The following is a 14190-nucleotide window of genomic DNA, read 5'->3' on the forward strand; positions in this document are numbered from 1 at the left end:
CCCACGGCCTAATCATTGTATCTCTAGGACGGCCATATATGTTCCTCGCATCCTGGGAACCAGGAGTATAGCAATTTACTATTTCTGCCAACTGAAGATTTTCCGAATTCTGCATCTTATCATATTGTATATTGTGATTCTATTTTCTTACATGTTCCAAATATGTAGTACGTAAGGTGACCATACGTCCCGTATTTCCCGGGACAGTCCCGGTATTTTCTGTATTTTTGGTCGTCCCGACTTTTTCGCAAAAGTGTCCCGGTTTTTCCCGTATTTTACACGACGCTTACTTGAATTTTTATTCTTTATTGAAGTCGAAGATTGAAATTATTTTTCAACTAATAAACTATATTATGATAATTACAACTATAAATGAGAATATTTATCTCCCACATTTGTCTTGGTGAACGTTTTTTTCGTGAAATTCATTTTAATCCACTGCAATTTGCAGTAACGTTTCATTTCCCGCCATTGTGATTTTACCGTAATTTTAACAATATCTGGCAACTTTGCTCGGTTTTGGCGTCATTTTTCGCGATAATTGGCGATGTCCTGTATTTTCCCGTATTTGCAATCTCAATATCCCGTATACGTATACTCTAGTAGTACGTATTCAGCCTAGTAGTACGTAGTTTTGCCAACCATGACTTCATCAGCGTGATGTCGTGTCCAGACTCACGAAAACGGTAGAGTATTTTTCCTACGGATTTCGACTCGACTTTTGCGGACGATCATTCGTCAAGCGGATATAGAGGACATTAATCATTCAAGTCAAGTCAAGATCGTTCGTCAATCCTTCGGCTTGTGCTGCCCCCTATAACATTTTCCCACCCGATCCGGCGGTAGCAGATCGGCTTAAAGTTCGCATCGCTAATCAGGTCTTGTCTCTGATAGAAGGAGGTAGCGGAAACACACTCGTCTCTCGTTGGTTGTGATGTTGACATCATGTCAGTTATTTAATAGAGTTGTCGTTGTCGTCCAAGAATCCTTTTTGGTGCCGGTGCCTCGACGTATTTCAATATATATTGGATATTGTGAATCACGACTTGCTCGGAGAAATGGTTAAAGTTAACAGGTATTTAATTCGCACTATCATGTTATATCATTATTGCCTCGGTGAGGATTTGGGGGCGTTTTTTTTTACATTAAATTTCTGAATTGGGATTTTTCAATATTTCAGTTATTATTCACCGCCAGGGCCGCAACTTTGTCACCCGGGGCAAGCCAGAGTTTTGGCGCCCCTTGCATGTAGAGGAAGCAGTCTAAGGGTGAATTCGGCGCCCCTTCTGGTTCAGCGCTCGGGGCACCAGACCCGCGTGCTCCCCTTTAGTTGCGACCCTGTTCACCCACCCCCCAGAGCCGTCTTGAGAGCATCATGGGCCCCCGGGTCCAGTGATTTTTCTGAAGCCCTACAAGACAAATTTTCGTAAATTTCAACTAGATCTCATTTTTGTGAGGCCCCTTTTCTCTTGAGGGCCAGGGTGGACCCATGCCTTAAGATGGCATGCAACCCCCACTGTTTAATTTAACTGGCATCTCTCCATTCCAATACAAAACTGAATGTTAATTAGCAGTTGACAATTTGTTGCTATAATTTGAGTCGTATTTACAGTAGAGTCTCAGTGAACGGGGAGGAGAAAGCAATAAGAAAACTGCATTGGATGTGGAGGGAAGGGTTGCAGAGCATCATGGGCACCCGGATGAAAAGGTTTTTTCCTGAGACCCCCAACCCCTGCCATGATAGAGATGGCTCTACCAATTAAAATGAAACCAGGGACTCTCGAGCTATGGATCATAACCCAAACCATCTTGGTTTGCAGGTGCTCCCTCAAAGGGTCGTATGAATTGTTTCACTGCTAGGGGCTCCTGAGCTATGAAATTAACGTGCTGCCTATTGAGGCAAGGGATGCTCCTGAGCTATGGGTCCTGACCTCAAAGTTGATTCGCTGGGGCTTCCTATATGTGTTGTTCAAATCCATTCAGTCTGTTATAAATTCACTTATTGCATCATTGATTTCCCTAATTTTGAAGTTCAAACAGTTCCAAATGTCACAAAGAGTTAATTTTGTTGTAGATTTTGGGTCACGGCTGAAAAAGGTTGAGAACCCCTGGTATATTTGAATGCGATTTTGAAAAAATCAATTCTCACTAAAATTACAAAAAAGAAATGTTCTTTGGTGCCGAAAAAAATTTGCTATTTCACCAAACACCAACTCTGGCCATATTGCAATTTACTGCCATTAATGAGATGGGTTGGAAATGAAGGCACTGTCTATTGGTGGGTGCCTCAAGTTCATTGGGGAAAATATCCATATCCTCGCTTGGGTTCAAACCCGGGACCGTGACAGCAATCTTTGCGGTGGTAGATGAGCATCTTACCACCATGCCACTTGGGCACGAAAAAAATTACTGCAAATTTTGTCCACAAAAGCAAATCACAGAAGTCCAGACCTTGAAATTACTTGAAACTTTTGTAAAGAGGTGGAGACTTGTAGCTGAGACGAAACAAAATCATCAATGGGTGCTTTATCAGCAATCTCTGCATCACAATGAAAACCTTACAAAAGCACCAGTAACAGGAAAATTTGAACCAGATCTATATTTTCACTTTAGTCCTTCGGGCCGTGCTAGGGTGGACCTATGCATTATGACTTGTTTAGCTGTTTGGTTCTTAATTCAATTAAATTCATTTCACAGCAGCCAAGACTACATTTTTGACATGAAAAGGCACTGGGCAAAACAGGAATTAGAGGTCCTTTGCAACAATATTTGAAGATGTTTTTTTGGTTTGTCAGGGAGTTTATGTTTGAATTTTGGGGTCTCCCAAAGTAGGCACAGATCTAGGTCAAGGTGTCGGGAGGGGAAATTTATTATTTAGGTTTGTTGAATTGTCCAATATTTTAAGGGATGGATAAATTTCCCCCCTCATATTGTGGCTCTTGGGGGGGGGGGGGAGTGAGCGGCAATCTCCGGATCGGTGCACGCCTCAAAGTTATGTGGGCCTTGGAGAAATGTCCCACTTGCCTATGCAGAAGTTGGGCCCGGGTCAAGACCAGTGGCTTTTTTTCAACGAAGGCTGGAAGAAGACTTGATATGAATGTTATTTATTCACACACGATAAATTTAGTAGCGAAGAGAGTGAAAAATTTGGGTGATACACCAAAGACTCCAGGGTAGGGACCAAGACATTTAAAACTGAAATTGTTCTCATTCACAGAACAAACATGATAAAGTAAGACAAGTTCGTTCTTTAAAAAAAAGGAGGAGATTTCAAGTAGTAATTTCGAAAATTTTGGCACCTCAAATTATCTGGAAACTTAGCTCTTCCTTACCCTATTCAATGCTTATCCATGAGCTCCATTGGCTTCCCAGGGCTATTTAACAAAGAATCCTCATAAAACCTTAGTCTAGTACATATTGTGTATTCATAAAAGAACCATTCCAGAGCATAGACAGACTCACGTCAATATTCCCAGCTTGTCATGACATCCTGTGATGGGAGTTGCTATTCACACTTTTGGAAATACTGCTTATTGATTATTGTATTTAGCTGTAGTTTATAGAGGTTGATTGAGAATAGGTGTTCTCTCAACTAGGAGTAGGATGGCCAGATCATGTGTCTGAGAAACCTGTTGTACCCCTGTGTCAGGAAAGTTTTCTGACAAGGATGAACCAGGTATTGAACTCGCGACACCTCTAAACATCCTTTGGTATTTTAGGCGAGTGTCTTATCGACCTAGGCTACTGTGCCCAAATTAGTCTGAGAAATCTGGAACCTCTTTTGCAAATTTACTGATGGAACCTGGGACGCCTTTAAAAATAGTTTCTTATATCCCATTATGGTGTCAGAATGCAGAGCAATGGCAGTCAAACTTGGTTATAATGACATAGAAGATTCCATAAAATTCTGTCGTTATAAGTGAGGTGTTGTTATCACAGAGATTGAAGTTTTTTTGATGAGATACAGGGTGATCAGCGAATAAGCCCTTATTTCAAAATTAAATATCTCTACAACAAAGATCAATAGAATTATGCGGTAAACGGTACGTTTATTAGCAAAAATGTAAGAATGTCGTACAGAAATTTCGAAAATTTAGTTTTTTTAAAAAATTTTTAAAAATTTAAAAAAAATAAAAACGAGATTTTGGGGTTCCGAAAATCCTCATTTGTGTGAAGAGAAACCACTGCATTCGTCTAAAGTTACTGCATGGGCTGCGGTATGCGCCAGAGGCATTATCGGCCCCTTCTTCGTGCGAGAAACGATTACTACTGAACGTTACGTTACAATTTTCAAACAATTTCTCAGCACACATGGCGCATACCGCAGCCCATGCATTGTAACACAATTTATAAATCATGCGAATTACTTTCATTCCTGATTCAAGCAAACGGGAATTGAAAGAAACCTCGTTAAAGAAACTGGACATTTTCATAGGTTGAGGAGGGCAAAATATAGACATTTTTTGTAAAGTTCTATCAACAAGTGAGTCAGAGTTTTAAACAAAAACTTTTTTTTTCAACGTTAGATGTAAATAGACCAAGAGACAAACATTAGCTGGACGAGATCAGCTCTAATCTGAAGAATTTCTTGGAAAAACATCAATGAGAAAAAAATTGGTGAAAAAATTTGTTATACATCTGCGGTGATTGCTTTTCATTGATGGTGTTTAAGCAAAATTTATTGATATTATTCTCATGAGAATCAGCTGGAGTTGCCAGTTATTGACATAGCTGAGGTGTCGTTATAACGGAATTTGATTAATTACTCTGTGGTCTCAATGCATTTTACATAGCATTAATATTCCATTACTATAACCCCTTGTAAGGATACGTTCTTCTGATTCCTTGAGTTTGAGTATCTTTATATAGGTTATTGTTGTTCACTGTAATTGTTGGTTAATAGGTAATTAACACTAATTGTTCTTATAAAAAGTTGTCAATGGGAAGAATATGCAGGATCGCAATTACAAAAAAAAATTAACTTTGTCGCTTGGGTCACATGCTCAGTGTATCATACGCTCTTGAATCCTGTGTGTGTGTGCATACAGGACGTCTGGTAACTCTCACTTTTTTTAGCGTCTCACCACGATTTGTTGATCAAATGCTCTAGATATACGAGATATATAATCATTATTGCATTTAAGCATTTCAACAGGCTGGCTGGTGCAAATATATATTTTGAAAGTGAGAAAATTCAACTGCCCTTGTGGCGAATCGAACCCACGTCCTTTCACTTTCCCGGTAAATGCCCTAGACCACTAGACTACAAAGGTAACGATTATCTTAATCTTTCCTTGGAGTTTGTGTGTGTTCACCCGGAAAGTGAAAGGATGTGGGTTCAATTCCCCGCACACAAGGGCAGTTGAATTCTCTCACTTTCCTAAGTACAGCCGAATCCAATGAACTCCAAGAGACCAGAGAAATCACCTCATTATAATGCAATTTCGTTATAAAGGAATTCTAGGTTTTTTGCATTGTTCCTATATAAACTTATCTGGGGGATTAGATAAGTGTTTGTTAAAACAGGATTCGACTATATCTTTGCATCAGCCAGTTGTTAAAAATCTTCATATGGATAGTGGAGAGTGACATCATCCGTGAATAAGTTGCCATCTGATGCAGTGTCAGCAATTATGAGCTTTGGCCTGAGTTAGGTACGACCATCCATGGTCCCTTTCAGTGCACACGAGCTCCAAGGAAAAATTGAGAAATTTATTGCCTCTGTATTCTAGTGGTCTAAGGGAACCCAGAAAGTGAAAGGACATGGGTTCGATTTCCCGCAAGGGCAGTTTAATTTTCTTTCCTAGATATATATTTGCATCAGCCAGCTATTGAAAACGTTCATAAGATTGTCTCCCTGTCGATTCTGCACTTGTGATGAGTTCTGGAATAAATTACGAGTGTGTCAGTATCCCCTGTATCTAGAAAACACAGAACAGTGTGTCTACCGAGGACTGAATTATATTTTATTACAGTAGGTGTACTAGGTGTTCAGTGCATTGTCTTCGGAGTAATAGGCGAGTCTTGTGCCTTGGCATGACATGAGAGAGAGCTCTGAATTAACCTTTTAATCGACTCCTCCTACATTACACAGGAGAAACATGCTTGTCTCTGCTGCCTAAATCTAGTTATGGCCTTGTTTTTACCCTCAATATATCTCTTAGACCAGGACTTAACAAGTGAGAAAAATTTAGACGCAAGCAAAATTTCATGGGCACTAAGTTTTTTCCAGACAAAATGTATTTGAAATAGAGTATTCTTTCACCTGTCCGGGACTTAGGGACCACTTTTGATCCTAGCGGACACTCTGACATAATTTCTGATAGTTTTATTCTTTCCACAGATTTTGGCTCAGTTTTCGTAAATAAAAAGTCAAGTTACCTATTGCCAATTTTTCATTCATGTTTTTTGTCAAGTTCTGCCTTAAACAGTAAATTTATATAGGAATGGATAACGCCATTCATTTACAGTGCAAACCTTTAGTTTCTTAATGATGAATTAGGTATTGAATTGTTCATTGAATAAATAAATATAATATGAATGTCTTTATTTTTCAGGTAGTACAGCTTCTCCAGCAATGGGTTATCCAGTTCGATACAATACAATATTACCTTTTGTTACCTGAACATTTATAAACTTTTTTTTTGTTGCGTTATGTCTGTTGGAGAAGCCCTTGTTTATAGTAGTCATTTGGAATCCTCGCGTGCAGCCTCCAATCATACAAAAACTCTAATGCCTTGTAGTGATATGAAAAGCCTGAGTTGCAAAAGGAATACAGCGATCAGTGGCAAGTATGCGGGTGGTGCCTTAGCGTCTTGTGTGCCTGGATCCTCCTGTGAGGCCTTGCGTTACGCTGTGGCTGCGCTCAACCGCTTAGATGACTTCACCTGTGAGAAAATAGGATCTGGATTTTTTTCAGAAGTTTTCAAGGTACTTTTATTATATTTTTTAAATTTTTATTCAACTTGAATGTTTTTTTCCCTTACTTTCAAACTTGCATCATCCTTAGAGTGAATACAGTCAAATTTTGTTATCGGGCCACTCGGATAACACATCATTTTCTTACTGGGCCACTGTTTAGAAAATTCGAATGTCCTCTATGGCAGTTTCTCAACCTGGGGCCGTATGGCCCTCTTGTGGTCTTGAGATATTCCAATTGGGCCACGGGTGGAAATGAAGTTGAAGGGAGGATCCATGAAAGTCCACCAAGGAGACGACGATAGAGCTGTGAGAAAAAAAATTTCAGCTGTGAAGAAATAAAGATTGTAAGTGAAATATGAAGGAAAAGGTGTGACTAGTTTTAGAATCCAGCAGAAGTGCCCACAAAAACCATTGCCATATTAACGCAAGAGCCCTAGCCAGACACATCCCGGGTGTCACAAGCGCACCTGAGTGCATAGGCAGTCTCATCATAATAAGATCAGATAATGTTTTTTGAAAATAAGTGCAGTGTATTGGTAGGCAGGTACTTCCAACCAGATAAGGGGCTCCTCGTGTTAGCAAGATGGCCTTACATAGAACCAAGGCCACCTGAATGTATGAGGCTCATCTGGGCTCTTATGTCCATAGGTGTTCTACAGGATGAAATTCAGCACCATGATTTTCGAGCCCCACTAGGGCCTTCATTTTCAGTTGTAAATGGCTGAGATTTTCAGTCAAAAATGGGCTGACATTTTCAATTGAGTATAATTTCATACTTTCAGCTAAGAATGGTTTGATATTTCCAGCCTCAAATGAGTAGATATTTTCTGTCAAGAATGAGTTGATATTCTCAGTCGAGGATGTTTTGTTATTTTTAGCCACAAATGGACTAATATTTTCAGTCGAGAATGGTTTGATATTTTCTAATCTAGGATGGTTTGCTGTTTTCAGTTGATGTTCTGATATTTTCAGTGGAGAATGGGCTGATATTTTCAATTGAATGGTTTGATATTTTCGGCTATGATTGGTTTGATATTTTCTGTTGAGAATGGTTTGATATTTTCTGTTGAGAATGGTTTGATATTTTCTGTTGAGAATGGTTTGATATTTTCTGTTGAGAATGGTTTTCTATTTTGAGCTGAGAATCAACTGGTATTTTAAGTCAAGATAAAGTATAGTTTTTTTCAAAAAAATATCATTTTACCCACTTCTTCTACCTACCTACCATTTTATCTACTTCACTAAATGATTAATTTAACTAATTATTAACTTATTAATAATTACCAAATGTAAATCTTTGTCAAGTGTGAAATATTCTAAATTTTAGTTTATACCATTTGTGAAAACATTTATAAACTGCAATTCATAGGCGTACACAATTTTCTCAAGGGGGGAGGGGGGTTTACATTTTTTCCTGCAAAATAACACTATAATCTCGGCTTGGGGGGGGGGTTAGAACCCCAAACCCCCCTTTTCATATGCCAATGACTGCAATAGCTCGACTATTCTATGAAAAATATCAGATCACAATTTCGATGTTAAATGTAAAAGGTTATGTAAAATACGCAAAAATTTATAAATATCATATATGAATGTTTTTAGGGATATGTTCTTACTATTAGTTTGCATTTACATCAAGCCTGAAAACATTCGTTATCAAGTATATTTTAACTATTCTATGGAAAATATCATATATATATTTAAAAATATCTGATATACATTAAAATATTGGATATTTTTGATAATATCACGATATTTACAAACCCTGTGTGCCCCGAAAAATCATTTATCCTGAAAGAAGAGCTATTTAGAAGCCATGCTATGAAATGCATCAAAGATATGATAGAATCAAACAAAAAAAAAATTCACTTTTGTATGAGCGTGCCGAGATCTGGTTTTAATTCTGGTTTTCAACTTATTCTGTTACTGTAGGGGTGAGCTACAAACATGTCCCCGACATCTTGAAACAGGGCCCCTAGACTGGGATCTTTTATGGGTCCCCCGACCAGACTTTCACGGGGGCTCCTTTATGATGAATTTATAGTGTGAAAAAACAAAAAAGTGATTAAAATCACACTGGGCCCCAGGGCTGGAGCCTTGTCAGCCCACCCCTTGTGGGGGCGGGCCATGGCTACAAACACAGTTGGACTCGCTTATAATGAGCATAGATATTACAAGTTTTCACATGAAACAAAGTTCTATTTTTCGTGAATTTTGTATTGCTTATCGAGCTGGTGCGGATATAAATTCACTTATGATAAATATTTTCACTGTTTTTTCTGACTGTTATAAATGGGTCTTACTGCTGTACATTTGTTTAGTTTTTCGTCACTTTCATGAGTATGGTCAATGCTATCAGAAATTCAGATATTGAAGTATGGCTGTTAATCATGCATTTTATTGTAATGATTTCAATATTTTTTTATTTGATATCTTTTTATTTTTTTTCAAAAGATGGTTTAAATTTTTAACATGAAAGAGGCAAAAATTTCTCTCTCCACCATTTGTGGAAAAGTCATCCAAAATGATTTTTTCCCTAATTTTTAAAGCAAAAATTGATTGGCTCCCAAGAAATTTGGCTGGTTTCAAAATATTTTCAATTTGTCAAGTCCCGAGTTTTATTGTACATGTATCATTTGTATCTTGAACAGTAATTAATCATCAGGGGAACTGGAACAGCTTGATTGGTTGCGAGTTTTTTGGCTTGTTTGTTACAGTCTGAGTATTTCAGATGTTTCCATCCACACACACATATAAGCAGTTCAAGAAATTTTGGGAGGTCGAGAATTATCTTGAATTTAAGAATATCGAATAGTTCCATAGTTTTCCCTTCAGTGTTTATGCTATGCTTTATTCAAATTGTATATTTTACGAGGAAAAAAATATTTATTGTCCACAAAATAATTCTGTGGAGAGTAGAAAATTATTTTATAATCATATTGAGTATTTATTCTTCGTATAACGTAATCATTTTAAACACTACGTGCAATTATCAGATGCATTTCCAATGGGAATTTTTATATTGAAAAGCAATATTTGACGATTTTGGCGTGACGAACAGCATAAATGTAGTGTTCGAGAAATTTAGAATTTTTCCTATGGGTCCACTTCATTGTTAGAGCCCTATGCACTCTCAGATGTCCCATTTTAAAGTGAATGACCATGTCATTCATGTGTCTGATGCAAACTATGTTGAAAGAAACAATGTGCAAAAAATAAAAGAGAAACATTTGGTAAAAATTAAAGAGAATTGATCATGAAGTAAATACTTTATTAGACAAAAAAGGTCTCCCGATTTATCATCCTTCATTCTTGTATTCATATTAATTTTTCGATCTGGTTATTTGTCATTGAAATCTCATGATTCATAGTTCCAATGATGAATTAAGTTGCTTTTGCATTTTATCAGTTTAATGGAAATGTATTGCTTCATCTCATATTTTATACCACATTTTTCAAGCGGTTTTCATCCCACCTGCTATGACTGGATTTTTAGTCTGCATATCAATCATCCTGATGCATATTTATTGCTATTTGAAATAACGTAGTACAGATGTCATATTACCCTTTGCAAAACATACCTTTATTATTTTCATGTTTTGGTGTCTTAACTAGAAAGAGGACCATACTTTGTTATACTGGATTGGTTTTGATCAATATGAAAAATTGTTGAAATTTATGATCATCGACATGTGTCACGTGCATAACTTTTACATCTTGCAATTGGACATTTAAGAAAATCTTTCTTTTATCGTATTAACTGGTGAATTTTTTGACCCACTTAAGGAGTGGAAAATGGTTGTCCTAAAAAATGATGGACTATGGCTTTTTGTCATTTTACTTCGAATACAACTCAGATTTAGGGTGGTATTCACCGATGTTGTTTAAACTGTAGCTATACAATTTTTGGATTGGATATCAACATGGATTGGTGTAAAACCTGAATTTTGCAATCCTTGTTGATTTCCTGTCTTAAAATTGTGGCTAATAGTTTAAATCATGTCTGTGAATACCACCCTTAGAAAGTCAAATCTCAACACAACTCCATTTTTCTCAAAAGGACATGACACATCTCGATCAAGTGTTCTCTCTTTGGAACAGTCTACTGCTTGGAGGTGTAAGCCTATCCCTACAGATTTAAATGCTTCATTTTTCAAAGGATCTAATACTTTAAAATCTGTATATATGAAACTGATTTTCTGTGTGTCCATTCTCTATACAAATCTACAATTTCAGACAGATTGTTGCCAAATTCTGCAAATATACAAAACAGGACCCGGATTAAATGATAGGCTAATTTAAAAGTTCGTTAGAGCTGGTCAAATGCCCGAAATGGGCAAAAATCGATCTGGCAACAATGGTTTCTGAGCCTCAACAATTACTTTCGGAATGCTTACTTTGGTTACCGTGGTTCCCTAGCAATGCATTCCAGACATGCATTGCATATGCCTTTACAATGGTTTGTTACTTTTTCAATCCTCCCAGTAATTGAAGAAAATCCGCACAATGCTGGGTATTATAGCTACCGTAGTATCTTATAAAATTTCTTGGACAACGCACTGAATGAACTACATGTTTCCTACATTTGTATTTCAGCTGTTAGGATGTCCGTACCCTATATTATCATGACAGATATACTGTATACACTCTATAGCATAGCACATAATATTAAGGGCATAGCATTTAGAGGGTCGTAAAATTTTAGATGTTCAGTTTTTCACTCTGTGGGTCAAAGATGGTTATCGCTCATGGTTCACAAGTTGGTGTGCTCTTAAGAGGGTAGCTGCCCCGGTCGGCAAATTGTAGTTGGGAACAAAACATAGGCGGAGATAGACCTGGAAGTCTGCGGGGGGGGGCACAGTCATTATTGCTGGGGCACGATGATGTCAAATCATATGTACATTAGATCAGTCAACTCCACCTTTGACGCGGGGGGCAATGCCACCCATGCCCCCCCCCCCCCCCCGATCTCCGCCCATGGAACAAAAACACGCTATCCCTTTTAAGCCCGAATGATCGTGTGGATGAAATACTTGACAATGTTTTCAAAAATTTCCTGTTTTTAAAGGCAGGGTTGTTTGGTTTAAACCACGGTTTTAACCAAGTGACTTTTTTTGTAAAACAAGTCTGGTTTTTTTCAAAAAAATCGCATAAAAATTACCTAAATATAATTTTTTCCCCTGAAAAATATCATAGTGGTTCATTATTAGCCAAAATGTTTCATTCTTACATTTTCCTATTCTTGTGGTTACATTCTGGTGGTATATCTTTAAATGGTGTAAGATGATGTGGTTTTTTTTCAAAAAAATGTCAAAGTGGCCTAATAATTATTAGAAGTTTTAATGATTTTTCAGAAATTTATTGTTTTTAATGCTATTGAAACCAAAAATACACGTTTCTTTCACCAGCCCTGCTTAAAGGGTTATACAATTATCAAATTATACAGTGATGGGGGTGGCAAAATTATGTTTGCCCCCGCCCCCACAAAAATCCTTAGGTTCAACACGATTCAAGCGTCTAAAGACTGCCCATTCTCGTAACCCCTAAGGAGTTTGGAATCGCCTCACTTAGGTCGACGGGAAAAGTTACCGCCATTCACCCGGGACACTGAAGAGCATTGCCGGCCCGTACAGCCCAGGGCCAATTTGAAAGGGGGGAAATTTTGTGGTGGCAAAGTTGAAAAAAAGTATTCGAATTTGTGTTTTTGGACCGATACTGTATTCTCAAGGTGTTTTCTGTGCTACGAGTTTCCTGAAGTGAAAAAATAGGTATATTGAATACAGAATTTTTTTTGTTGTGGAAAATGTAATTGAGAAAAATCTGCTACCGTCCACGAAAATAATCCTTTGCCAGCTGTGTACACGTTAGCTACTGCTGCTGGTTACCTGTAACCGTGTGACAGCTATGTGATCTCTCCTTCACTCCCTTGTAATAGAACAAACGAAAGCTTATTTTTGGAGGTTGTTTGTGTGGCATCGCGTTACATAAAATGAAGAGAAGAAAACTTCCTATTCCTCTCGTTGGCCGAGTGCCACTGTTGTCACCACGGGACCGAGCCAAAGCAACAACCTCTCCTCCTTTACTCCGTGTGGAGTAAAATTTTCTGTTTTTGTCACATCTGAAATGTATTTAGGCGAGTAATGTCTTCTCTTTGAAACCACAGCGAGCAAGTGATTGATTGTAACTGGGTCTCGGTGCAGTGATTGTACGTACTCCTTTACAATGAATGCTTAGTCAAAATCATGCCATTGAGGTGAGGCGCGTAGAATTACAAACCTGTGGCCAAAAGTCAATTTTACGAATGTCGTTTCTTAAATATTAACTATTTCAGATACTTTTTCGGCCAGCTTTTTCCCACCGGGGTTACGAGAAAAATGTAACGAATAGTGGTGTAAAAGTAAGTTATAATAAATATTGTAGAGAATATGATTTTAAGACTGGTTCTTAACTTTTTTTTCAGCCGTTACCAAAAATTAACAATCATCTTTGCGACCCGTAGGATTGCTTGTTTTTGCAGAATTTGTGAAACCAGTGACGCAATAAGTGCATTTATGGCAGGACTAAGTGGATTTGTATGACCCATCACAGAAGCACCCACGAATCAAGTTTTGGTCGTGACCCATAGTTTAAGAATCAGTCGCTGTGGCGGTTTCGAATCCGCCGTCGCCATAGTGGTGGTCCACAGAAGTTGGTTTTCTGTGGTTCCCAACGTCGAGGCCCCAATGTGAGCCGTTAAGTTTCGCCACAGACAGCAACTGGCTTAGAACAGTTCAAATATTCAATAATTACACTTCACTCACAATTTGAAAAAAAAGAAGAAATGGTAGCTTTGTGTGTGTGTGTGTGTGTGAATATCAGTACTCACGGGGTCACTTTGTAAGGAGTCCGCTGTGTAATTTTCATTCACTAACATTGCATTTAGTGCTGTCAAATTTTTTTTTTTTCGATATGCAAGTTACACGAAATGATACATTTTGGAATTTATGGAGAGGGGTTGCTCCAAATTGTTACTTTTGCTGCAGGTGGTCCGTGGAGATTTAACCTTTATAGGGGAGTCCGCAATGAATTTGATTTCACAAAAGGGGAGGGGTTCGCGTCGTCAAAAAATTGGGAAACACTGCTTTAAGGGTTTCGTATAGCATTGATATTATTTCAATGATTTCTTAAGAGAGGCGTCTTCAACCTATTGCTTGCGAGCAACACCGTAGTGTTCACCTGATAGTGCTCAACGTCTGATATCATGTTCATTAGGTTTTGCTCGATATCTTG

The 14190-nt window shown here is 37.9% G+C and overlaps 1 protein-coding gene across 1 annotated transcript in view; it reads left to right on the forward strand.

Annotated features, from left to right (window-relative positions):
* The first annotated feature begins 844 nt into the window (after window positions 1-844).
* cdi (serine/threonine kinase) overlaps window positions 845-14190 on the forward strand; it is an 86655-nt gene continuing 73309 nt past the window's right edge. Inside the window, exons 1-2 of the mRNA XM_089232202.1 lie at window positions 845-1075; window positions 6558-6930. Of these exons, the coding sequence (XP_089088328.1) occupies window positions 6655-6930 (276 nt within the window). The 5' untranslated portion in view covers window positions 845-1075; window positions 6558-6654. The remainder of the gene's footprint in view (window positions 1076-6557; window positions 6931-14190) is intronic.

This window comes from Pholcus phalangioides, unplaced genomic scaffold (genome assembly GCF_987345545.1).
Source record: "Pholcus phalangioides strain wild (caught in Gottingen) unplaced genomic scaffold, Ppha-v1.0 ptg000005l_1, whole genome shotgun sequence".
NCBI classification, from domain to species: domain Eukaryota; kingdom Metazoa; phylum Arthropoda; class Arachnida; order Araneae; family Pholcidae; genus Pholcus; species Pholcus phalangioides.